Source organism: Parathielavia appendiculata, assembly GCF_033297405.1.
Source record: "Parathielavia appendiculata strain CBS 731.68 unplaced genomic scaffold N657scaffold_6, whole genome shotgun sequence".
Taxonomy (NCBI): Eukaryota; Fungi; Ascomycota; class Sordariomycetes; order Sordariales; family Chaetomiaceae; genus Parathielavia; species Parathielavia appendiculata.
In genome coordinates, this window is record NW_026944225.1 from 1,664,521 (window position 1) to 1,687,412 (window position 22,892).

The 22,892-nt window shown below is 55.6% G+C and overlaps 16 protein-coding genes across 16 annotated transcripts; 4 read left to right on the top strand and 12 right to left on the bottom strand.

The window, feature by feature from the left end:
* Positions 1–245: 245 nt before the first annotated feature.
* On the bottom strand, positions 246–883 carry N657DRAFT_597121 (Scytalone dehydratase; the record flags this gene model as incomplete). The annotated part of the gene is made up of 3 exons (XM_062790019.1): positions 246–620; positions 691–788; positions 847–883. Coding segments are annotated over 3 exons (510 nt in total), but the record flags the coding sequence as incomplete, so codon positions are not given.
* A 934-nt stretch (positions 884–1,817) lies between these two features.
* On the bottom strand, positions 1,818–2,279 carry N657DRAFT_547818 (uncharacterized protein; the record flags this gene model as incomplete). Its single annotated transcript, XM_062787866.1, has 1 exon — positions 1,818–2,279. A coding segment is annotated over one exon (462 nt), but the record flags the coding sequence as incomplete, so codon positions are not given.
* Positions 2,280–3,413: 1,134 nt separating this feature from the next.
* On the bottom strand, positions 3,414–3,965 carry N657DRAFT_573286 (uncharacterized protein; the record flags this gene model as incomplete). The annotated part of the gene is made up of 1 exon (XM_062788960.1): positions 3,414–3,965. A coding segment is annotated over one exon (552 nt), but the record flags the coding sequence as incomplete, so codon positions are not given.
* A 438-nt stretch (positions 3,966–4,403) lies between these two features.
* N657DRAFT_440379 (uncharacterized protein) lies at positions 4,404–4,892 on the bottom strand. The gene has a single exon (XM_062787378.1). It carries the CDS (start codon positions 4,732–4,734, stop codon positions 4,441–4,443), a length of 294 nt encoding a protein of 97 aa, XP_062647820.1. The 5' UTR covers positions 4,735–4,892; the 3' UTR covers positions 4,404–4,440.
* On the top strand, positions 4,741–5,688 carry N657DRAFT_440384 (uncharacterized protein). Its single transcript, XM_062787379.1, has 2 exons — positions 4,741–4,883; positions 4,939–5,688. The coding sequence occupies exons 1-2, from the start codon at positions 4,872–4,874 to the stop codon at positions 5,641–5,643; spliced, it is 717 nt and encodes a 238-aa protein (XP_062647821.1). The 5' UTR covers positions 4,741–4,871; the 3' UTR covers positions 5,644–5,688.
* A 45-nt stretch (positions 5,689–5,733) lies between these two features.
* N657DRAFT_717572 (uncharacterized protein) lies at positions 5,734–6,896 on the bottom strand (the record flags this gene model as incomplete). Its single annotated transcript, XM_062797488.1, has 3 exons — positions 5,734–6,048; positions 6,297–6,385; positions 6,656–6,896. 3 exons carry the CDS (start codon positions 6,894–6,896, stop codon positions 5,734–5,736), a joined length of 645 nt encoding a protein of 214 aa, XP_062647822.1.
* Positions 6,897–8,743: 1,847 nt separating this feature from the next.
* N657DRAFT_619423 (uncharacterized protein) lies at positions 8,744–9,771 on the bottom strand. Its single transcript, XM_062790565.1, has 2 exons — positions 9,637–9,771; positions 8,744–9,568 (listed from the first exon to the last, which is right to left on the bottom strand). The coding sequence occupies exons 1-2, from the start codon at positions 9,723–9,725 to the stop codon at positions 8,851–8,853; spliced, it is 807 nt and encodes a 268-aa protein (XP_062647823.1). The 5' UTR covers positions 9,726–9,771; the 3' UTR covers positions 8,744–8,850.
* Positions 9,772–10,083: 312 nt separating this feature from the next.
* Positions 10,084–11,379, bottom strand: N657DRAFT_634197 (carbohydrate-binding module family 24 protein; the record flags this gene model as incomplete). Its single annotated transcript, XM_062791258.1, has 5 exons — positions 10,084–10,614; positions 10,725–10,842; positions 10,958–11,053; positions 11,089–11,159; positions 11,191–11,379. The coding sequence occupies 5 exons, from the start codon at positions 11,377–11,379 to the stop codon at positions 10,084–10,086; spliced, it is 1,005 nt and encodes a 334-aa protein (XP_062647824.1).
* Positions 11,380–11,635: 256 nt separating this feature from the next.
* Positions 11,636–13,524, top strand: N657DRAFT_664118 (glycosyltransferase family 25 protein). Its single transcript, XM_062795220.1, has 5 exons — positions 11,636–11,917; positions 12,000–12,209; positions 12,292–12,645; positions 12,714–12,818; positions 12,866–13,524. Exons 1-5 carry the CDS (start codon positions 11,741–11,743, stop codon positions 13,088–13,090), a joined length of 1,071 nt encoding a protein of 356 aa, XP_062647825.1. The 5' UTR covers positions 11,636–11,740; the 3' UTR covers positions 13,091–13,524.
* On the top strand, positions 13,145–13,460 carry N657DRAFT_645676 (uncharacterized protein). The gene has a single exon (XM_062792986.1). The coding sequence runs from the start codon at positions 13,155–13,157 to the stop codon at positions 13,380–13,382; it is 228 nt and encodes a 75-aa protein (XP_062647826.1). The 5' UTR covers positions 13,145–13,154; the 3' UTR covers positions 13,383–13,460.
* A 655-nt stretch (positions 13,525–14,179) lies between the features above and the next one.
* N657DRAFT_539020 (uncharacterized protein) lies at positions 14,180–14,422 on the bottom strand (the record flags this gene model as incomplete). Its single annotated transcript, XM_062787810.1, has 1 exon — positions 14,180–14,422. A coding segment is annotated over one exon (243 nt), but the record flags the coding sequence as incomplete, so codon positions are not given.
* Positions 14,390–15,119, bottom strand: N657DRAFT_440432 (uncharacterized protein). Its single transcript, XM_062787380.1, has 2 exons — positions 14,764–15,119; positions 14,390–14,705 (listed from the first exon to the last, which is right to left on the bottom strand). The coding sequence occupies exons 1-2, from the start codon at positions 15,005–15,007 to the stop codon at positions 14,548–14,550; spliced, it is 402 nt and encodes a 133-aa protein (XP_062647828.1). The 5' UTR covers positions 15,008–15,119; the 3' UTR covers positions 14,390–14,547.
* A 571-nt stretch (positions 15,120–15,690) lies between these two features.
* N657DRAFT_619431 (uncharacterized protein) lies at positions 15,691–18,133 on the bottom strand. The gene is made up of 2 exons (XM_062790566.1): positions 17,562–18,133; positions 15,691–17,488 (listed from the first exon to the last, which is right to left on the bottom strand). The coding sequence occupies exons 1-2, from the start codon at positions 17,912–17,914 to the stop codon at positions 15,754–15,756; spliced, it is 2,088 nt and encodes a 695-aa protein (XP_062647829.1). The 5' UTR covers positions 17,915–18,133; the 3' UTR covers positions 15,691–15,753.
* Positions 18,134–18,998: 865 nt separating this feature from the next.
* N657DRAFT_440539 (uncharacterized protein) lies at positions 18,999–19,456 on the bottom strand. Its single transcript, XM_062787381.1, has one exon. It carries the CDS (start codon positions 19,305–19,307, stop codon positions 19,125–19,127), a length of 183 nt encoding a protein of 60 aa, XP_062647830.1. The 5' UTR covers positions 19,308–19,456; the 3' UTR covers positions 18,999–19,124.
* Positions 19,457–20,147: 691 nt separating this feature from the next.
* On the bottom strand, positions 20,148–20,979 carry N657DRAFT_645679 (uncharacterized protein). The gene is made up of 2 exons (XM_062792987.1): positions 20,831–20,979; positions 20,148–20,758 (listed from the first exon to the last, which is right to left on the bottom strand). Exons 1-2 carry the CDS (start codon positions 20,865–20,867, stop codon positions 20,205–20,207), a joined length of 591 nt encoding a protein of 196 aa, XP_062647831.1. The 5' UTR covers positions 20,868–20,979; the 3' UTR covers positions 20,148–20,204.
* Positions 20,980–21,227: 248 nt separating this feature from the next.
* On the top strand, positions 21,228–22,072 carry N657DRAFT_672045 (uncharacterized protein; the record flags this gene model as incomplete). The annotated part of the gene is made up of 2 exons (XM_062795616.1): positions 21,228–21,309; positions 21,433–22,072. The coding sequence occupies exons 1-2, from the start codon at positions 21,302–21,304 to the stop codon at positions 22,070–22,072; spliced, it is 648 nt and encodes a 215-aa protein (XP_062647832.1). The 5' UTR covers positions 21,228–21,301.
* Between the last annotated feature and the right edge of the window lie 820 nt (positions 22,073–22,892).

Below are 22,892 nucleotides of genomic sequence, written 5' to 3' on the forward strand. Positions count from 1 at the left end.
GGTCCGATCTTCCACCTCCCACATCAATTCATCGGACACCAACACGAGAGCACATGAACAAAACAACCTAGGGCACAATCATCCGACAAGGTATATTGCTTGCAGAACACTTTTCCACCGTTTTCTGACGCCACCGGCTCTAGTTGCCTCCACCCCGCCGTGCAACCGTAATTGCTAACTTTGCATCCACCTCGTCATCCACACCGTCACCTGCTCACCTCGAGCTACTCGGCAGTCTACTTGGACTCGCCAAAGCTGTCGCGGCCGCTTGCAAAGACCTTGTCAAAGTCGTACTCGAACCAGCGGATGTTAGGGTTGAGCCCGGCAAACTTCCACACGCCGTCGATCTTTCGGTAATAGTGCGTGTTGTGGCTGTGGGCGTGGCCCTTGACGGCCACCTTCTCCAGGCTCGCGTCCGTGTAGACCTGGTGCGGCACCCGCAGCTGGTGGTATCCGGTAATTTCCGTGTCCGACACCTTCTCCCACTTGCTCGCCCCGCCGATGAAGTGCTGCGTCCGCAGCAGCGGGTTGCCCAGCACCGACTTGTCCGAGATCATGGCGATGAACTCCTCGGCCGGCATCGCCTCCCACAGCTTGTTGAGGAACGAGCGGTAGTCAATCTATAAGGGGGGGTGGGGGGTGCGCAGGTCAGTATGCAATGGGAGCATTCCCAGCTTGGCGGACACGTACCCGGAGGGTGGGAGCGATGCACTTCCTCAGGCGATCCCAGTCCTTGGAGTCGTAGCTGTCGGCCCATTCAAATGCTGCCTCCGTGACCCCGAGGTACTCTGACATTCGGTCAGCCATTTTCTCCGTCATTCTCTGTGTATCTGGTCTCTCGCTTACCTTCGAAGGTGATTTGTTGCTTTTTCTCGCCGGCCATGTTGCTCGATATGCTGGACGATTGCTGGAGTTTGGTTTTTGTTGCTTGGGTTTGACGTAGATGTCTGAGACGAATTCAGATGACGAACGGGAGACCGAGTGCTTTATTTATTGAACATTCACGGGAACGATACCTTCCCTTGGAAGAGGATTACGGTTCGGCTCCTCCTGCGGTTTTCCTGGGTTCGGAGGTTGGTTGGGGATGTGCGGAATCCAGCACCTGGGCAAGCGCTGCCCGTGCCATCGCTACCGAGCCCACACAAAGCTCGATTTCATCTCAGGTAATCACTTAAATGCAGCAGCCTCCACTGACGTTGCAGAAATGCCTTAGCGCAAAAGTACGCTGTCGGGGTTTTTGAGCAGCCTCACGACGCTTCGTCGCCGCCTTCTGACCATCACCCAGTACCCTCCTGCGCGCCTACGCATCGGACTCCCGCAAACCAACAAGGAATAACCCCGTTAAGAGTATATCAACCCGCGAATTCGAACGGACGGCATCAGCCGCCACCTGTCCTCCATGTTTAAAGTCCGCTCCGCCCGGCACCGCGCGGCGTATGTCGGATCCGCGCCTAGTCTCGAGTCGTGGAGTTCTCCGAGTATTCATTCCCGTCATATTGATGCAGTACTATGGGCTTCACCGTTCATCGTGAAAGTGAAAGTCACCAAAGAACAGCTGCAACAGAACTAAAAAGGGAAATTGCCAGGCGAAGCAGTTTCTCTTACATCCCTCGTCCTCATCGAGACTCGATGTCCTAGCCGCTGTCAAAGTCGCTCGTGTCTTCGTCTTCATCCTTGGTGAAGACGGCGTTGAAGTCCGTGTAAGCTTCCGCTTCGTGGGCTGCCTCTCCGTAACAGCAGCTCCCGCCGGGACTGTCTTGAGCGGCCCTCCGCCCCATAACCTAGAACCTCGTTGAGCCTGGCCCAGACCTTATCCCTCGCCGCCGGCCTGTCCAGACCTTGAGCAGCTGGTCGTAGTTGGTGTGAAGATGCCGGATGTGGGCGCGCACCGCAAGTTTTACTCTGCCGTGCAGGGCCACCGTTCCCGTCCCGCCCACGCGCCAGCTGTGTTTCTTGCGCGAGTGCTTGAGGATTTGTGGGACTTCTGTCATGGGGATCTTGGGGAACAGTTTGAGGATGGCCGACTCAAAGTTCTCCGAGATGGCTGCGTCCCGCTTTTGGACGGCGTCGGCTCGCTGGGCGGCCGTCGTGGCGTGCTCACGCATGGCAGCGTGGTAGATGTGTGCCGGACAGCGCAGGCCCAGCGGCTTGTTGTCTTTCTTGTCTTTCTTGTCGACGACCACGTACAGTGTCTTGTCTGCCTCGTGGGTCCTTTTGCGGCAGTGTCTGGTGATGTAGACGTTGCCTTTGGGAACGAACCGGTAGCCTTTCAACATGGGTCGTTTGCCCGGACCTCGGGTTCATCTGGTCCCGTCGTTGCTCTCATCGTGGGTGTTCTGGCTCCTTCCGCTGGTATGCCCTCGTTGGCTGGAAAGTGGTCAGAAACAGTTGAAAAATGTGGGTTTTCAGGTGTGATGACTGGCTATTTCGTGAACATGGGAAGCTTCCCAATGTAGCTGAGTCGGTAGGATGACTGGAATTCAGGCTCCCCTCTCACGAAGAAGCCAAGCGGGACTCGAGCAAACTTTGAGTCTCGGTTTCCTTTGTCTCGCATCGATGCTGCCTCCACAAAGAGCCGAGTTTGCAAAACACCGATGCTGGGCATTGTCGAAGTGCCTGGTGTCAGACACCGAGGAGCAATGAAGTGAGCCTTTGTGATTAGCTCCTGCATCCCTTATTAGTTTGGCTCCTTTTGAACACTCCAGCCCCCAAGCCGTGTTCTCCGTTGTTGAATCACAAACATGCTGTATCGAGAACCAGGCCTCAACTTTATTGTCCACTAAACCCCTGCCAAGACATTTCCATGAAGAAACTCAAGAAAGGAGGGCTGGGCCCAGTGCTCGAGGGCACGCAGCGGATCAACGCCTCTGACCCATCCCAACCCAAGTTCCGAACTCCCCAACTCATGCACCTCAGCGTGCCCCTGCAACTCAGCCGGTGCTATTGTTGCCGGAAGCTCGCCAGGGGCCTGCTGTTGCGCCGTGGGATACTCGAACCGAGCGAGGTACCCCCCATTACTAGCAGACTTGTACTCGGACGTTGACTGCAACTCTGCAGCATGCGGCCGTGTCTCACCCTCCTGTTTTCGCCGCTGCTGCACGCTCCTCCGGCCAAAGAAGATCCCCAGGCCCAAGACCAAGAGTGTGCCGATGGCCGCGCCCACGCCAATCCCGGCTGATGCGGCTGCGCTGAGGCCACTGCTGCTGGGAGTGTTGCTATCATTGGCGTTGGCGTTGGCGGTGTTGCTGGCTGTGCTGCTGATGCTGTCGCTGCCAGAGTTGTCGTCTGTTTCTGGTGTTCGCGAGGGTGTTGACCCGGTTGCCGGCGCTGATTTGTCGGTGACGGACGGGGAGATTGATGTGTCCGAGGAGCCGGTTGTAGTTCGTTCACGTTGTACTCATCAGTACCTGGTATCATTCTCTGGCTCTCAAAATCGCTCGACGCTGTGATGGTAATCCCTCAGTGCTCGACGCGAAGTCCCTTGCCTGAAACCGTGTCTCCACCCCATACGCCCCAATCCCAACCTCGGTCCTCGCCGTGCTGGTGATGACCGTCTGCCCGTCCCGGATGGATGTGACGGTAGGAAAGTTGAGGGTCGAACTCGGATCCCTCATGTACACGTTACAGCCCAAACTGCTCTGCCACGGGAAGGTCGGCTGGTCACAGTGGTAGCTGTACCCCAGCGCGGTTGGGCAGCATGTTTGTATCGTCTCAATGACGTCTCCACTGGTCCGTCGCGGCGTGCACGCTGCCGTGTACCCCGACAGGCAGACTCCCGGGCTGTAGTAGTGGCCTAGAGAAGGGTTGTAGCTTGAGGGGTAGCACGCGCTGGCGGCGGGACTGTTGAGGGGACCTTCGGCCCACCACACGCACTCGGCGCCGCAGCCGACGATGTGGATGCCTGTGCTGGACGCGCATGACGCGGGAGGGGTGAAGGCGGTGGTGAGCGCGCCGAGGCTGGCTATGCTTGGGGGAATCTTAATGTGTCGAGGCCTCTTTAAGGAGGAGATCCAATAGTGGTAGACGTTTAGAGTGTCAGGCCCTGAGAAAATGTGTGATGTGAAGATCAGATTTCAGGTTACCTGGTGCTCAGCTGCCGTGTTCGCCCTTACAGGGGGTACTGATGTCCCTCACTGTCATCGAAGCAATGGGAACATGAACACACAGAAAACCCACCGACATTGAAAATTCAAGCGCGGAGACTCGAAGCTATCATTGATAATGCAGGGGTGTAAGCTCCGCTGTTGGTTGTCTCCTGTAGGCAAGCGGCTATGTCTGCGCCAGATTGGCCCATCACCAGCAGAAAGCTCTGAACTGCAGCGAGAGAAGCGAGCGGTTTCACGCCCAATGGGAACACAGGGGTTCTTGCTGTTGCCAATTGGTTCTAGGGTATCACAGCGCAACAAAAACACTAAATTTCCCAGGCAAAGCTACAGGTACTTATCCAACAGACCCCAGACGCGTGATGAATCTAACACATCTCTTATTTTCGTCCCTCTGTTGTCCTGCCTGCAAACCATGGGAGATTTTACCGGCCTCGCGGGGACTTTGCTCGGCCCCATCACAACAGCATGGTCCATGCCAGCGAGCTGCACCGTGCATGTCCTGAATTGCGCGACCTGCACCAAAGGCTACAGAGGCCAACGATGCGTCGACGACAGCGGAGGTGGGCAACCACATGATTACTTGGGCCGCTGACCGCCGGCAACGGCACGCGCGGGAACGCCACAGCATCCGTTCGCAGGTTGGGGTTTCTACTCGCCTGGACTAGCCTGTCCAGCAGGCTACACGGCGGCCTGTACGGCTCAGCACGGCGGGCGGGCCGACTGGGACATTGAATTCAATCTGGTCCTTGGTGAAACTGCGATAGGATGCTGTCCACAGTAAGTACCTGGACATACTCAGAAACGTCGCTGGTGTAACCGTCGGCTAAACTAGGTCAGGGGCTTTCGGTGTACAAACTTGTCGGCAACACGTGCATTGCTACTGTCTCAACCGGGACCTCCATCACAGCGATCACGGGCGTGTGCTCTGGGTCCGAACTTCAGCGTCGGCGAGCTTACGGTGCCCAACGTCATCATCATCACGCCATCTGCGACAGGCGCGCCAGCACCCGTGCAGACCGAGACACTCCCAGTAACGCTGTATGCGCCCATGTTTCAACTGAACTACCGGTCGTCTGATCTGGCAGCGCTCTCGCCGTCAACATCAACATCGTCGCGTGCCACCACTGGCAGCACATCGGCACTGAGCATTAACTCGGATGCAGCAACCGACTCGTCGTCAGCGTCAGCCCCAGCGGCGTCAGCTCCTGGATCATCCAGCCAGCGCTGTCCACTGCAGCGGCACTTGGCCTCGCGGTGGGCGCAGCACTTGGAGGCATCCTGTCTGCCGCCGTGGTGGCATGGGTCTGGGTCAAAAGGAGGAGACAGCGAGCTGCGAATACGGTCGAGCCGGCTGGCACTGGTGGTGGGGGTCACGACAATACCGACACAAGATACTATAAAACAGTATACCGAGCACGGCTGGGGCACCTCCGAGTTGGAGGCGTCGCATGGGCTGGCACCTTCCGAGTTGACCGCCGGGACCCCTAGGTTGAACCCGGGCTATATTGACCCCAAGTCTGCCGCAGAACTCGGCTAGAACCCCCTGTCTAGACGGGAGCTCCGGGTTGATAGATGGAAGGAGCAAACGATGAAGGTGCATGAGGTTGATGGATTTAGAGTTGTCCAGCTATAGTGCCTCATTCTGCATTAGCTTGATCAATTCCGTTCTCAGAGCCTCCAGTACTCCCTCAGGCGGTTTGCCTTCGCCTTGGCCGAAAAAGTCGCAGAGCTCCTTGTAAAGGCACTCCTCATCGGTGCAAGGCACCTTGACAAGCTTGGCTATCTCCTGGACAATCTTCCTCAGAATGTTTCCCCTGCCCATTGGGTTTGTGGCCGCGATGTGAAGGTTCTCGGTGATAAGCGTAGCGCTTGTGTGATACGTCCGGCTGTGACACCCGATTTCGTCCTCGACCATGGCCTCCCTGATGGCGTCGCGGTAAACCTTACGACAACGGCCAGCGTTTGTGGCGAGTCCTCTCGCATTTGGGGGTCATGAAGCACTCCGTCAGATTCGTACCCGTACATACCTGGATCCCAATCTCGAGTCAACCAGCCTGGCTATCTGAGGTTGCCGAGTGAGTTGGGCCAGGCGCCGACGCCATCCCAGTCGATGATGCCGACGAGATCACCCTGTGGCGAGACAAGGAAATTCTGGATGTCAAAGTCCGGGTGTGAGGACAAAGGACTCACGATCAGCCGCAAAAGTGTCGCCCATGCAGCCAATGAAGAACTTAAGAAGTCGTCTTTAACCAAGTAGGAATTCCGAGTTGGGCTTCTGCCTGTGTAGCGCACTGGTATAGTTAGAACTCTTTGGCTGTCTTGTAAGGGCCGCTCAAGAAGTAGGCAGGCATGTATCGTTATGCTTCAGGCGCTTCTCGCACTCCATCATGTCCATCTCACGGCGGCGGGTAACACCATTCAATTGGTCATCGCTCCCAACACCAATCGTCCGCCCTGTTTGGATCGAAATTTGCTGAGCTGAACCATAGCCGACGCCACGCTCTTGAGAACGCGAGTCCGACGACGGTGGCGATTCTCTTCCGACATACCCTGGGGCTTGGCAAACCAGAAGTCGTCCCCAGAGATGCCATCTACGAAGTATGAAAGAGAGCCAGATGTGCGGACAGCCGAGATCGTTGTCGACAGTTTTGCTAAATCCAAAAACGTCAGGATAGCGACGGAAGTGCGCTCCCGAATGAGCTGCATCGTCCGGGCTTCTGACCCCAGTTCGTCGGCGCAAAGCGTGTTCCAATATCCGGGTGTTCCATTGATGGGTATTTGAGAAGCCATAGCATCCCTCGATCTTCGAAGTCAATCGTGAATGGGATATTGTACGACCCGTGGATTGGCGCCCCGACAACCGGTGGGCGAGACGGAGGGTCTTTGGGATACTTGCTGGGCCAGAGCTCGCTGGCCCTTTCAAGAACCTTATTCAATTGAACCACGGCGAGGATTGGGCGGAAAGGAGCCAGCTCATCCTCCTCCGGGTTAGCGGGAGGCGCATGATTCGGAGGCATCCCCGAAAACACTGTGTTATGCAAGGCGAGGTAGGACCGCGTTGAATGAAGACGCCCCCTGAGGATCAATTGCAGCGAAGCAAAAATGCAGTTGAGTAACTGAGGGCAGAAGTTACATGCTCTTCTTTTGTCTAGCAGCTGTGTCCTAAAGCAAGGGACTGGCAATGGAAGAAACACACAACACCAGGGATTCGCTAGTCGTCAGCGACCCAAACTACTGATCCAGCCCTCGGTAGCTTATCTAGGGGAGAGCGGACGGGATCCCGAGTTCTCCTATAACTCTTTATCGTTCGTGCAAGGCATGCCGAACATGGAAGCTCAGGGCACCGAAAACTGGGGTACAACAGCCCGGAAAATGGGATACAACTGAAGGCCACGCTTGTGACGGATGGATGGATGGAATTTATTTCGCCCGGAGGCGTGAAGCCTAAAGGGCCTTGGCACGCTAACTACAGTACATCCAATTCGTTGACGTTCAATCATCAAACTCGTACAAGCCCTCTACTTTCTCCCCTTCTCTCACGCCGCCTGTTGCCTCTTGACTTAGTTTAGTAGATCGACTTGGAGGCTGCGTTCTCCAAGTGTTCAGCGTGCTATCTTCTTCAGCAGCTAAAGCGGGATCTGCTGGTTGAGGCTGTGTAGTGTTAGTGGAGCTCCGCTACTGTGATTGTCGTAATCTTCGTCGTTCCTCGTCGAGATCCAATCACCCTGTCGCCATTGCGTACTTGATCGTTACCCAAACTGCTTTTATGTCTGGCGACCACATCTTTAGATCCGATGGTGCTTTCCCTCCCGGGTAGAATGAGAGGCTCCCTCGCCTTGCCAGTGTGCATTGCAGCATGTCTTCCCTCAGAGCTTCTCATCTCACGCATCGCAACAGGAAATGTTCCACTGTCTCCCTCGCTCGGCCGCAGGGACAAAGCTCTGACTCGACCGCTCCAATCCTGCTCAGAAAGCCATTTAACCTCGCCATTTCAGTTCGAAGTAGTGCCAATACGCAGGCTTCTCTTCGCTTCAGCTTGTCATAGAGATCGCGGGTGTGCTTGCCTGGTAGTGCCGCGTCCATGACCTTTGAGAATTTGCCTACGCCTTCAGGAAGAACTCTCCACCGCTGCCGAAGAACAAACCGGGCGCGTGGAAAAGAGCTTGGGACCTATAGGGCCTTTAGGGCGCCGTTTAACGGTTCTCGCCCCTGTACGGTAGGGGTGAACCCGTTAGAGGGCGCTGCGGTGGCCACTGAAGCGGGCGAGCCAGCTGCAGGATCATTCAGGGGAGTAGATATAACGGGATATCCACGGCGCTAGCAAGGTCTCCCCGTAGATATGCCCGCTTATGTCGGACGACTGGGCCCCGTGCGGCGCCAGTCAGCGGTCAGCGCGCGGTCAGCCGGACCGTCAATACCAGCGAGTGCACCACTCTTTAGCGTAATACACCCTCTCTCACTCAACATCGTTATATCTTGGGAAATGTATAACTAGTTAGATTGTAGTAGTTGCCCTTTCGGTTTACCCGCCGGGCGTTAACGAACATACAGACACATATACATGTGAGAGATGAGCAATATATAGCGAAGGGCACAGCGGCGTAGGAATAATAATAATATATAGCGAGGCACAAGGGCGCTGCAAATACTACTCAATTCTGCTAATCGAAAACTGAGGAAAGGAAGAAGAAGATACAGGATGCGCGTCTGTCGCGCAAGAAGGTAATTAGGCGCACGAACCACCTTACCTCACATAGACTCTAGTTATCCGTATGTAGGGCCGCTTAGTCATTCGCTCCGTCCACTCCTCTTCGTCCCAAATGACCAGATCCTTTGCCCCAAACACAAAAAACTTCATATGCCCGTCCCTCGCTAGCAGTTCCTCCCTCGAGGGGACGTCATCCTCCCCCTCAAGAAGTGCAAACGCGACCGCCCTCGCTTCGAGGATCTCCCCCTTCAGACCCATCAACCACGGATGCACCTGCTCGAGGAAATCGTGCACTGTCAGGAACCCATCGGGCCCCGCCCCCTTGGCTGTGACCAGCAGTTGAAACTTGGTTTCCGTCTTCCTCGGCCGCTCTGACCCGCAGCACACTAGGAGGTGCCCGCTACCTTCTCCATCCACCTCGGGCCATGCGTCATCTTCATCCTCGGGGTCGAAGTCAGGCAGCGAGCCGATTCGGGTCTTCCCATTCTCCTCCTCGCCACCCGGGAGGACATGGTCTCGGTGTACCTCGAACCAGTTATTCTCCCAGTCACTGAGGAGGTCGGCGCTGATTGTCACGGAAGAGACTTTTGGCTCGGTGTAGGGGTCTCGCGAGATGGGATGCCGCTGATCAACAGCGTCTGCGCGGTGGTAGGGCTCGTCGGGGATGGTGGGGTCGATCCAATAACCCGCTGCGACGGAGATGGCGGCCTCAAGGGGGCCGTCAAGGGTCCATCGGAGACGCTTGGCAGAAGCGCTGTAGGCGGATATCAGACAAGACTTGTACGTTCTTCATTATTACGAAGGAGGGAAAGCCCGCATTACCTCAATCCCGGGAAGATGCCGGCGGCAAAACTGGCTTCGAAAGAAGGAATACCATCAGGACCGGTTGGCCTATCCGCAGGAGGGGACATTATGCCTGCTGGATGGGTTGAAGCTTGGAACAGGGTAAATTGTGGGGAGAATCAGAACAGCCAAGAGAGGCACTTGAATACTCTACGGTATTATTATAGTACCAGTACCCATGTTACTGGTGAGCAGATTCAGGTGCCTTGGCCGCGGCAAGACCCATGTTCTTTTGGGGCCCCACAAGTGCAAAGGTGAACACAATGCGACGACGCTCGGAGTTCAACTTTTCACGCCGATTAGGGGACCCTCCTCTTTTGGTCAATTCGTTTCCCAAAAAAGGCAGCTGGCAACAAAGGACAGAAGACTGCAAAGAGGAGCGAGGGAGCTAACTAAGCTAATGTCTTTAAGAGAGATATCAATAGACTAAGGGTAAGTACACTTTGCCGGGGGGCAATGGCCGTGGTTGCAAGCGAAGCTGCGCAGACCCGAGAAGCTCTCGCCGTGACCCGGGGTCGGGATGCCCGGTGTATTCAGGACGGGCGGCGGCGTGTTGGGCTGGCCGTACAAAGTGCAGGTGCAGATCTCGTAAGGGCAGTATCCGAAATAGCAGCAGAAATCACAGAGACCCTCGTACTCGCCCGTGCCCTTGCCCGTGACATAGGCGGTGCCCGTGCCGCCAGGCGACGTGGTATAGGGGATGTTGGTGCAGACGCCCGTGGCGATGTAGCCATGCGAGACGGTGAAGTTGCACAACGGGCCAAAGTCGGCCGGCAGACCCAGCACGGCGTATCCGGTGTCGCCCGTCAGCGCCGGGGACGGAACGGGGGTCCCTGGCGATGTGCAAGTGCAGGGAGGCGGGCAGAAGCCGAAAGTGCAGCTGTACTCGCACAGGCCCAGGTAAGCGCCGGGCCCGGTGGTGACCGCAAGTGCCGTCGGTCGTCCAAATCCGGTGTCCTAGGCATGCTCCCTCGTAGCAGATGCCGGGGGCACAGTCTTCCCTGTTTTATCATTAGTCTCTCTCTCTCCCCCTCCCTCTCTCTCTCTATACCAAGGGTCACACATACTCTGAGTTGCCGCAGGTCCATGTCTTGGAGTTGCAACACTGGGCTGCGGTGCCGCTGCAGGTGGCACCATTGTGAGACGGCCCACAGAAGCCGTCGGTGGACCGGAGCGGCTCGATGACTATTATGCGGCACGCCGGGGCAGTCAGACCATATATGGTATGAAGAACTCTCTAGTGTGGCTTGTGATCTCCACCGGAGAAACAGGAGACAAACAGGGGGTATTGGACCTACACCCTTTCACACAGTACTCGGTCTCTGGCTCAATGTTGGAGCAGTCAAGGAGTAGACCTGGGTTCATGTCGAAGAACTCGTCCCTTGTGAGTTGAAACCTGGCAGCCATGTCGGAGGAAGTCCAATAGTTTACATCTCGCCCGTTTCGATCCATAGGCGACAGATGAAATCGCCAGGCTTGATCGCCAGGGGCATTGCGTCGCACTACAAAGGGGTCGCGGGCAGGAACTGGGACCTGGAAATCGGCGGCGGCGGCGAGATCCGTGGCCGCAGGAGACAATGACGCCGTTCCCGTGGCAACATCAAGGGCCTTATTCCTGACCTTGGACCATGTTACCGCCTGGCACTCGTCGGCTGCCGTGGTAGGGAGAGAGGGCAGAAGAAAGGGAAGAAGCAAGGGGAGCGAGGCGGCGAGGAGCACCATATTGGCAAAAGAAGATGAGCAAGTCTGTGCTCCGGTGAAGAGGGACAGGGAGAGGAAGATGGAGATTGAGAGGGAGAGGGAAAGGGAGAGGTGAAGGGAGAGAGAGGAGAGCCCTCAGTTGATGTGATCCTGTGGATTGGAGATGAAGCTTGAGCTGCCGCGACTCACGGACGACGACTGGCCCCAGGTCGGCAGAACCGCCGGCCATGGCCTGCTGCCATATTGCGATCGTATGATTCGGGAGTATCGTGTGGTATCGGATCTTCTGGACCTCTCCAACCCGAAACTGCTGTCTTTCCGAAGGCGGATTGAGGAACCAGAGTGATCAAGGGGAAAATACAAGTCAAAGCATCAAACCGCGATGGATATCCGATTGCCACCGAGAAGAATTATCTACGCCGTCGGTACTGCGTTTGTTGTCGTCGCTTTTCTGTCGATTCCTTTCCACGGGCATCTTCCCCACAGCTCGGCGTTTGGGAAGCAGCGATGGGCTTCAACGAGCGTTCCCCTGGGCGACATCCGTAACAGCACGCTTGGCGTGAGTTTTTCGCGCGGCTGTACAGCGCTTGAATGCGTGGTGACAACCTGAGATGTATGATGATAACTGAATGTCTCTGCAGTTCAAAAAAATATTCGTTAGCGGCCTGCCATCCCGGTCGGACCGTCGCGACGGCTTAGCCCTACAGGCTGCGCCTAGCGGTCTTGAGATTGAGTTCATCGATGGCGTTTTGGGCAAAGACGTCCCTGACAAGGCCATCTCCAAAACGTCGCCAGACTCCCAACGCCTTTCCGACGGGGTCATAAGTTGCTGGCGCGCACACATGAACGCTGTTCGAGAGTAAGCAGCCATTGACCTTCTTCGGGCCAATCTTCTGCTTCTCCCCCGTACTTATCCTGCCTTGAAAACTCCAGGATCGACACCGCAATTTAACCTCGGCTCTTATTCTCGAAGATGACGCCGACTGGAACATAAGGATACGAGACCAGCTCTATGACTTTGCACTGACGGCCCACGCACTCACGCAGCCTCTACGCGGCCATCCCGACGTATATGCTGACCCAACGTATCCCAGGCCTCACGGAGACGTAGACGGCGGCTCGGTGCAAGAGATGGACTTCCACAAACTCCCCGCCACCGTGCTTCCGTCTACCTCTCCGTACGGAGACTACTGGGACCTTCTTTGGGCCGGCCACTGTGGGATGCATTCCGCTTTCCAACACGGCAACGTCCCCAAAGGACGCGTCATCCGCCTCAACGACGAGACGGTCGCTCCCAAGAAGAACCTGTGGACCTTCAACATCACCTTCACGCTAAAAAAGAAAACTACCCAGAGCACACACGCGCGTGCCACCACGTTCAGGAGGGCGTCTGTACGCTCGGTTACGCGCTCAGCCAACGAGGCGCGCAGACGCTCCTGCACGAAGTCGCCCTCAAGGACGTCAGCGCAGCCCTCGCATTCTGCTGCGATTCTACTGCGAATGCGAGCATGGGCGCGCGCCCGACCGCCAGTGCCTGACCACGCAGCCCAGTCTCTTTCGCCATCACCGCATGGCCGGGCCTAAGAGCGCTACGAGCGACATCGGCGACCATGGAAGTAACGGTGAGGTCCAAGACACGGCCATGACCGACATGGTCCGGTGGAGTGTGCGGCTGAATGCCGATGCTTTGATGGAGGGGAAGACGGACTTTGCCGATCAGTATCCGGACTGATGACCGCGCATAAATTTTTTTTTCTATGGATAGTTAACTAACGTTTGTTATCTCCTTTTAAATCATGGATAATTTCCCGTTGAATACTTTCCTTCTGGATATTAGCGGCATCAAATATCAACAGCACGGATATTGGAGAGCCACCGTAGATGGTGCTGCTGCTGCACTAGGCATTTTTAAGACGGAAAAAGGGGACATGAAGCGTGGAAGGCCAATTACTAAAGATTCCGCATTCTCCATATTGTTCAAGGATAGGCACAGAGCCGTCATCAGAAAGGACTCAGGGAGTTAATGAGAGTCCATGGCTGATTTCAACGCGGCATAATCAAGCGATGATGACGGTGCTTCGGTCACAGCAGTGAGGTGTCTGGTCTTGTGGGGTCGTGGTGAACTGGACAACTGGCCATCTCCATGGTTCGATCTTTTGATCCGCCTGTTGTTTGTGCAACTACATAATGACCGTTTACATTGACAGCTGTCACATACGACCATACCTGGTAGAAAGCTCGGGATCCCGTCCGCTCTCCCCTAGATAAGCTACCAAGGGCCGGATCAGTAGTTGGGTCGGTGACGACCAGCGAATCCCCGGTGTTGTATGTTTTTGGGCTTCTATCTTCATTTTGGCTCCATCGACAATCTTGGGTGCCTGATATCATTTTCCATGTTCCATAATTATTCATAGCTATCGATTACTATGCTGGTGAGAGCCATGTGTCTAGTGAGTCTGTAAGAATCTACCCCTCGCATGTCATCGAAGACCACGTCATAAATCATGATCAACTATCCCATATCAAACTCCACAAACCATGCAAATCTGCCGCATCTCGTTCATCAGCATCAGATCGACGTATGCAGCAGGAAGTCATCGTCATCGCTGTCCTCATCGCTTGAGTCGCTGTCCTCATCGCTTGAGTCGCTGTCCTCATCGCTTGAGTCGCTGTCGCTACCATCGTCACAGTCGTCGTCACCACTGGCGCTCCCCTCTTCATCGCTGATATCCTTCATTCTGGTCAACTCGAGAACCTGGCGATCAATATCACCATTCTTGGAAAGCAGCTCGCCAATCTCGTGAACCTTGGGCTGTGCAGCTCCATCTCCAATGGCCGCTGCGATGGTCTCCCCCTTTGTGTCCTGCATCGTCAGGATGGCTTCGTCCATGAACTTCGTGACAATGGGCTCCACCGTGTGTACCTGCTTAGTCTGGCCAATGCGGCGGACGCGTCCAGAAGCCTGGGGCTCCAAGCCCTCGTGCCACGAGTGGTCATAGACAATGGCCCGGTTCGCGGCGGTCAGATTCAATCCATGGGAGCCACATGTGACCGATATCAGCTGGGCGAGCGTCAGCAAAGAGCCACTCGGTGGAGGATTGGAGGACGAACCATGATCTTGATATCGGAACTCTTCTGGGAGGCCTTGATGCACATGTCTTCGTGCTCCTGCGTCCTATCCCCGCAGAGTTAGACGAACTTGAACCCGCTCTGAAAAGCATGCACCCGAGAATGGAGAGAACCGGGATCCACTAAACGAAAACTGGTAGCATGGTCAGCATCTGTTGAAAGGGGGAGCTGGGAAAACGGCGCCCTACCGATGATCTGTGTCAGGTGCCATTTCTTGCCTACAAGTATGTTAGCCACATAACCCCTCAATACTGTGCCCAAAAGAGTAGTACTTACCACTTCTTACCAAGTCGAGGGCCGCGCGGGACTTTGCGCCATGCGGAATGATGTTCCAGGGCTCCTTGTCACCTGCCTTGAGAAAGTCGCCGGCAGGGTTCCGGATTTGCTCGACTCTGACAAGATCCTTTTTCGCTTTTCTCCCCTTCCTCGATTCCGTGCCCTTTTTCCTGCTTGTCTTTTTTTTTTCTTGCACTTCTTCCCCTTGGGACCGGTCTTCTGTCGAGCCAACCGTGGCTGCCATCCCAACTCGTCATCGCCCGGATAGCGGGCATGTTTCTTGCGGGCAGCACGGCTGTTGACGCCAGAGCGTTCAATTGTCCGATCATGTCCTCAAAATTATCAGTATCGTGATAATAACACTCATCGCCTGCTGAATTGGCGCCTTCGCGACCCGGGACGCGCTGGCAGCTCAGGCAAGTTTTATTGAGGCAGTCGTTGCAAAATCTCAACTGGTGCATAACTGCAAATGATGACTCAGCAGATCTCAACCAGAGATCTCTGCCGCAACTCCGCGTTTGCGAGAACTTTCACAAGCTCATTTTGTGCGAGCTCTGGGGTTCCATATTCGAAGGGAGTATCGCGTGTTCAAATACGTGCTCGGCGGGCGTTGAAAGGACGGGCGCGGCGGAGAGTTCGGCGGCCATGGTTGTGGGAGTGGTCGTCGCCCACCAGTGTTCGGTGGTGGATGCCCAGAACTTTTTGTGGTGGGCTGCTGAAATGTCAGTGGGGAGAAAATGCCCCGCAGTTTGGGTGACGTCGGCTAACTGCGGGTTCGGCCAGAGAGGCTCGGCAGGGGACAGTGGGCCTGTCTGAACTTGGCGGCTTCTTGAAGACGCCCGCTTCCAGGTTCGTGGATCGAATCCTCTTTCCACCAAACGACATCAGAGAGAGCAGCGGGAGGTAAGTGTCCTTAAACTTCATGGCTCCTGGCGAAATTCCATTCATATCTATTCTGATATACATGTAATGACTCAAGTCTTGGTTACCCTAACTATTTGCTGACCCGCCCGTCGTGGCAGAAACACAGTCGGTGTCAGGCTCACCCTTGATGGACGGCTGGCCCTCCCTGGCGGTACCGATACATGCAGCCGATTCCGCGAGATCGCCGCTCGGCAGCTTACCGATGTATGTCTTCCTCGCCAGGCGCTCCATTTCCGGCACCGACCCGGCGCCTTCCAGCACGTGGCCAACCTCGTAGCCGCGACGCATCGTCGCCAGCGTGCTGCTCTTCCACAGCGGCACCTGCTCCGCCCCGGCGCCAGCGCCGGCCGAATTCCACAGCGTGATACCGAAGAAGACAACCGCCAGCAGCAGCGTTGTCCCGTGGAGCGCCATCCAAGCCCACTTCGTGTCGTACACCACGATCGGCTTCAGCGTGCGCCCCTCGACATAGTCAACCTGGGCCCCTCCCTCGCCTCTCCGTAGCTCGTTCGTCATGCTCGTGGACAGGCTGTGGAAGGTGGCATTCAGGTCCCGCCCCAAGAAGCTCTTCAGCGTCGGAGGGACGGTGGTGGTCAAGTCCCTCCTGATGCTCCCATCATCATTGAGCGACAGACCCCACGAAGCGCCGTTGATTCGCCCAGCGCCATTCAGGTGGTACTTCTCCAAATGCTCCCGCACCCCGGGCACTGGCTCGGGCACGGGCCCGTCGAGCGTCCGGTTCCACAAGAACAGGCTCTGCAGATACGAGCTGATGGACTTGACCGAGCCCTCGCCCACGCGATACACACGCTTGGTGGTTGGGTCGCGCAATTCGAGGTTCGTGTAGGTGGGACACGAGTAGATGGAGTTGAACTCCAGGCTGAAGTAGCTTGGCGGCGGATCGAAGTCCACCTTCGTCCCGTTCCCGTACCGCATGGGAAGTGGCTGCCAGGAGTCCGGTTCCCTGATGCTGGGCACCTCGGTGATGTTCTCGGTGAGCTGGCTGTCCTGCATGGACGAAGTCACGTTCTTCAGACAGTAGTAGATGGCGCACTCCATCGCTCGCAGCGTCGCGTCCGGCCACCCGGACCAGTAATCGATGGCTGCGTCGGGGGCCGGGTAGATGAGGCTCATGGCCCAGATCAGCGTGTCGATGTCCTTCATCGTGTTCGTCTCGTTCGGGTTGCCCGTGCCGAACGACGTGGCGTTGTACATGGGACCATCGAATCTGTCACGGTTGGCGATGAAGTGGCCGTTGGGTAGAGTGTATGCTGTGGTCGACTTGTTCAGGCCGTATGAAACATTCGCTATGTCTGACTTGTTCCCTGCACGGTAAAGGGGGACAAGGGTCGACGTGCGGCCAACCAAGACGTTGACAACAGAATCCAGATCACGGCCAGCAACGCGCCTCAGGTCCGCGGTGACGTCGTGGCACCGGTGACAAACACCGAGGGTGGTGAAGGTGGGCCAGGTGCAGTTGCCCGTCGGGCATTGCACCGCCACCCTCTGCTCGAGTCCGCTCAGCCCGGCCAGAATCGCAGATTGCATCGACAGTGGTAGCTCCGTCCTGACGGACACTGTTTCGGTATGAATTGTCTCATTGCCCTTTGTGTAGTCCGTCTCAGTGCTAGACGCTTTGGTTTGCTTCGCCTCTCCCATGTTGTACCATAGGCTCAAGGGTATGACGGCAGACTGCAAACGGTCCTTGACAAGGTCCGGCCGGAACTGTAGCAATTGTTGCGAGAAGGGGTCGAGTCCGATGATGAGCAGGCTTAGGACGGCGCCCAATTTGAGAGAGAGTCTGTTAGTTGTTAGGGGATAAGGTACTTTGGGATGCTGTGTTGTGCCTGCAAAGGGAAGGTAATCAGACTTACGAGCCACTGGTTCTTGTGAGGACCCTGGAACTGCCGATGGGACCACGGGTGGCGGCGTCGATACGCTCAAAGTCGATGAGTGGCCGCGCCTCGCGGGCGAACAAGATCCATTTCCACTGGGCAATGCACTCGGCGAAAAGGTAGGCGAGGCTCGCCTTCATGGAGAGCGAAAGGACCGACACGATGGCGTTCAACGTGACGACGTTCAACCAAGGGCTTATGATTTCTCTGCCGTTGAAGGCGGCTAGGACGGCCACCAAGGCCGCAAAGGACCCAATGCCGCCCAACAGTACCAAGCACTCCCACCCCCAAGCCCAAGCCGTCCATGTTGTCTTGACGTGTAACAGGGCCATTCTAGGCGATGCGGTGTCGGCGATGCGGTGTCGAACATGTAGGTAGGCGGGTGGAAATCTTGGGTGCGGAAGCACCCAAGAACAGAACTCGGCGTCAGTTATCAACGCCTTATGGTTACATGTGATTATCACGCCTTGCCTTGGTCAGCCTCGCTGAGCCTCGACAGCAGTGCTGACATGAGACAGGGGTCACATCAGCCCTATATCACGTCCTGCAAGAGAAGGGCGCAGCTACTACAGCCAGCACACCGAGCGCGTCTCACATTAATACACCCCTGAGTCAGCCCAGCCAATGCCCTAGCCACACTCCACGCCCTGTCACTACATCGGCCCGACAACTGCGATGCAACCCGAGCTTCACATCAGCCGCACATGTACACGTGTAGGGTTCCCGCGTGATGGTAGCACTGGAATTGACATGCTCGACGAGGCTGTGCACTGCAGGGGTTCTCGGAGGACAGCATACATACATAGGCAGCGCTCCCAACAATTCAATTTTTATTGGCAATCTTCCAATCCAATCAATCCAATCAATCCAATCAATCCAATCCAATTCAATCATGGATTTTTTGGGCTCAATTCAATCCAATTCGGACACTGTGATTGATTGACGAATTGTCAATTATTAGGCCTGATTTTTCCCTGTTTTGGACGCCCTGGAAAACCCTGGGGGGGGGAAATACTGCCCATCTAGCCGGAAAAACAGCCGGACCGGACGCGTCGTGGGTGCCCCCCTAGTTCGAGGAGCGTTGTATCGTGATGGTTCCCCTTGGTGTTGCGTCCCCGGGTCGAGCCCGACTGTTCTACTAGGCCATAGCTGCCTCCGAAGTACCGCTATGTCTGACCTCCCCGATTGCTCAGCCACGGCTTCTATTGCCAGCGATGCTCCGACCCTCCTATCGACTGCTTCTACCGCCGGAAACAGCGCATTCTCCCGCCTTCGCCGGGCCCGCAGCATTGCCTGTAACGGTCTCAGGTAGTATATTGCAACTAGCTGATGACGACTCTACGAGTACACTGAACTTGGAGAAGGAAAGAAGAGATGTGAGACTCTGGTAGCTGGGGAGCCAATTTATCCTCACAGGTGTGCGCTGCTAGAAGGTTCAACACTGTGGGTCGAGTGGGAATAGCTTCATCCAGGGGGTTTGGTGGACCGTGCTTATACGAGAGCTGGCCGAGGGTCATCGAGGCCCATCTCGGGTTCAGCCCGTTACAACACTACCTCTATGGAGATGACTTCTACGATCCGCCCGAGGCTCTCCACGGCCTGGATGAGGTAGCAGCCTACCTTGGCGAGCCTGTTAGGCCGGTGGAAGATCCGTTGCAGTGGTGGTTGAGTAACCAGGAGCGATTTCCTAGGCTGATGGCGCTCGACTTGCTCTCTTCCACCCATGTCAACGGAGTGCGAGAGGACGTTCAGCCTTGCGAAACTGGCCGTGGGAATGCAGAGGCACTCTACACAGGAGGATACAATATCCAAGCTCCAGTGCCCAAAGAATTGGCTGCGAAATCAAGGTCCTTCTTAGCAGGGTTGTAATCAGGAACCTGGATGTCTGGAGAGGGCCGAGTGACTCGGTCGGCTCGGAATAACCTCACCCGGGATCATGTGACGTTAATTGCAATTCTTCAATTCAATTCAATTCTGGGGCTTCAATCAATCAATTATTCAGAAAGGCCTCAATTCAATCCAATTATGAGGCTTGGATTGGATTGATTGGATTGTTGGGAGCGCTGCACGAAACCACTACAGAGAGAAAAGCACGCAAGATTCGTGCTGCAGTTGCGCATGACCGCAAGGACGGTGTCTTGGGTGTAGGATTCGGGTTGACTGATATAGTGAACCTAAACACCATGATATTTGTATGTATAAAGAGATAGGCAGTTGGTGATGGCTTCATCCGGCGGTGCAGGCCGGTCTGTGGGGGGATGTTGTGGGTGCTGCTGCCCCACTGCTCCAGACCGCCCGCTTCCTGCCGCCCAGAGCCTTTTCCACCCGATTATCGCTGCCACAGACAGACAACAACAATTCATCACCATCTTCGCTTGGCACTTGTTGTTCCTCTCTGTGCCACCGCGACATAATCATAATATTGCCCCCAACCCTCGTAAACGGAGCAAAGAGCTGAGGAAAAGGAAGTGGGAGAATAGAACAGCAAAGCCTGACGTTTCCTTCTTCGTCCTCGATTCTTTTTTTTCCCTTCTCAGTTTTTGTCTTATCAACGAAGAAAAAAATGCAAGACGAAAGAACAGCGACAGAAGGCCAGCATGGTGTGTAAGGTACAGGTAGAGTTCAGCAGTGATCGTCGAAATAATAGGGCGGCATCGCCTCGTCCCCGGTGAGTGCAGCAGCCATATGGTAGCTCTCTGCATCGTAGTAGCCGTCCATTTCATTGGCGATGCACCGCTCAAGCATATCGGAGCACCAGAGTCTCAAGACCCCGTGCTGGACACTGCGCGCGTTGCAAGGGTCGAGATTGGCCAGTCCGAACATGGCATTGCCGGTCCAATAGGTGATCATATGCACCGGATTGAGGGTCACGACGTGCGTGTGTTGGCCCAGAAAGTGTTCACAGAGTCTTTGGCATTCACCGATGCTGGGTGCGTCGCCGTACGGGGTGTCAAGACACGCAACGCCGTCTCGAGGGAGCAGCTTGGTGTTTGTTCTCTGCGCGCGAGGCTTCGCGCTGGTTCGGAAGTCTTTGACACTCTGTTGAGGTCGATGACGTGGGGCACCTCCGAGAGCGGTCTGGTAATGTTTTGAATCTGCCAGAACTGGGTGGTGATGTTTTGGACAGGCGGTAGAGTCTGGCTGTCGCGATTCGGCAGCTTGCTGCAATGACGGCTCTTGTTGTTCGTTAATCTGGGCCTGCGGTTGAATAGGTAGTGCGCAGGGTTTGCTAGTTTGGGTTACTTTACCTCGCTTCGTAGCAAGGGACGCAAGCGGGAATGACATGGAAGTCACGGGATAAAACGGAAGGTAGTACCAGCTATCAAAATATGCAATCAAATGACATCGCGGCCTTTGTGTGCCAGCTGTTATTCCTCTCTGCATGCCTGTGGCTTGCCCCGCACATGTTCCACGCTTGCCACTTTGCCTGCAGTCCCCGGGCCTAAAGTAACTAGGTAGGGCGGCGCAGATCAGCACCGCCTTGAGTCTGCTCTTACCAGGCACCAGACCTACGCGTTGCCTGTGATACGATAGCAATTAAGTGACGTGCATTCCGGCCTGAGTCAACGCACCGTTCTAATACGCCTTTCTTTCTCACGCCGCCTCTCTCGCTTCTCCAACCCGTGGCAACGCTGTTCGAAGCGCATTTCTCAGCGCATTTCTCAAGTGCAACCGCCATAAACTCCGCGAACACCTCGTGGCCTTGGCTGACCTCGACCATGTTCAGGTATGCGTGCTATCCCGCAAATCACGCTGTTAGGCATTCCGGCATGATTCAGAGCTCAGACATAGCTAATCACAACCCGTCATCTAATGGGCTTTTTTTGCATGATCAGTCTGCCCAAGACAGATTAAACGCACTTCTGAGTCGAGACGACCCCGACCTGGAAACATGCTTGCACCGGCTCGACATCCTCGCCATCGGGGTCGAAGCACCCAAGGACGACTTCCCCGTCCCCATGACGCTCTACCACTGGTTGCCGCCCACCGTCCGGACCATTACCAGAGTTACTGTTGCTCCGCGTCTCTTTTCCATGATGAAGGAGTGTGTCTCCCTGGGCACATTCTTCGTGGGCGACGACATCGACGTGTCCGAGATCTTTACGAGGCTCCTTACGGAGCGAGGCGAGAGTCCGGAATCACTGACGCCGCAAGTCCTTGCGGACCTGATCGCCGCTGGGGAGGTCTCGGTGCCGGCGAAAGGGGCCTTTATACGCTTCTTCTCGTTTACTGTATTCAGCAACGACCCATCTCCTTCAGCAGTCTCTGGCGAGGGTGAAATTCGGGTGTGGAAGTGGGTGAAGCGGGAAAGCATGTACCGCAAGAGTGGGGTCTGGGAGCCGGACTTGCATAAAGTCCTGGACCACGGGGAATGGAATGCTGGTAAAAACCTAGTGATACTCTCAGCAGGGGTGGCAGAGGAAGCGTGGCAGACCGCAGTGGCCAGACACCGAGTGATCCCGACTCTGGAAGGCCTATTGAGAGTGTAATAGTTCCACGTTTTGTGTATGTCGTTTTAGGTGTGTTAGAGTGCGTTTCGCCGAGGGCTGACAGTACTCGTTTGGAGGAAGAACAGAAACCCCATGTACTCTCCCCTTGGTTCAGAAAAGTCATTATGGTGGCGGGTAGGCCAGAACACCAACCTCACCAGCCAGTAGGGCGGTGGGAGTTCTGCCGACCATCTCACCGCTTCGTTGTCAGGAGGATATTGCCAAGTTAGTGTATACCTATACACCATACTCTTAATCACTATCATCTGCTAAAAAGGGCCCACTATTGCAATAATGGATCCACGTTGCAGAGGTCATGTTGAAATTGGATGGATTTTCGGCGGTCGTCTGTGTAATTGAATTGTACGGATCAACTTCAACGTGTATTTTCGTGTAATTGCGCCGGACCCTGGGTAGAGTAGCGAGCGGCGTTTGTTCTTAAATTTTCGCACCCGAGAAGTGTTTCTGCGTAATGGGTTGGTGTCTGGCAGTGTGTGAATGTCCGTCCATACCGTAAAGGGAAAATGCACCAGGCGGGTATGATACTTCGCATTCCAGGGATACAATCTGCCGTTGATATGTCAACTAGCATTCCCACCGCAAGTAGCATTCCCAGCACAACTACCGTTCCAAGCGCTCCGCTCTCTGATTGGCTGGTATTTCTTTCGGTCATGCCCAATCCGGCTGGTCGATCAAACTGTGGCAATTGGCGCTACTGTAAGCCACTGTAAGCTACCTAAGCCACTGTTCGCGGACGATGACACAACTCACCATACCTTAACCCATGTGAACAACGCACAACTGCTGGACATGAAGACAC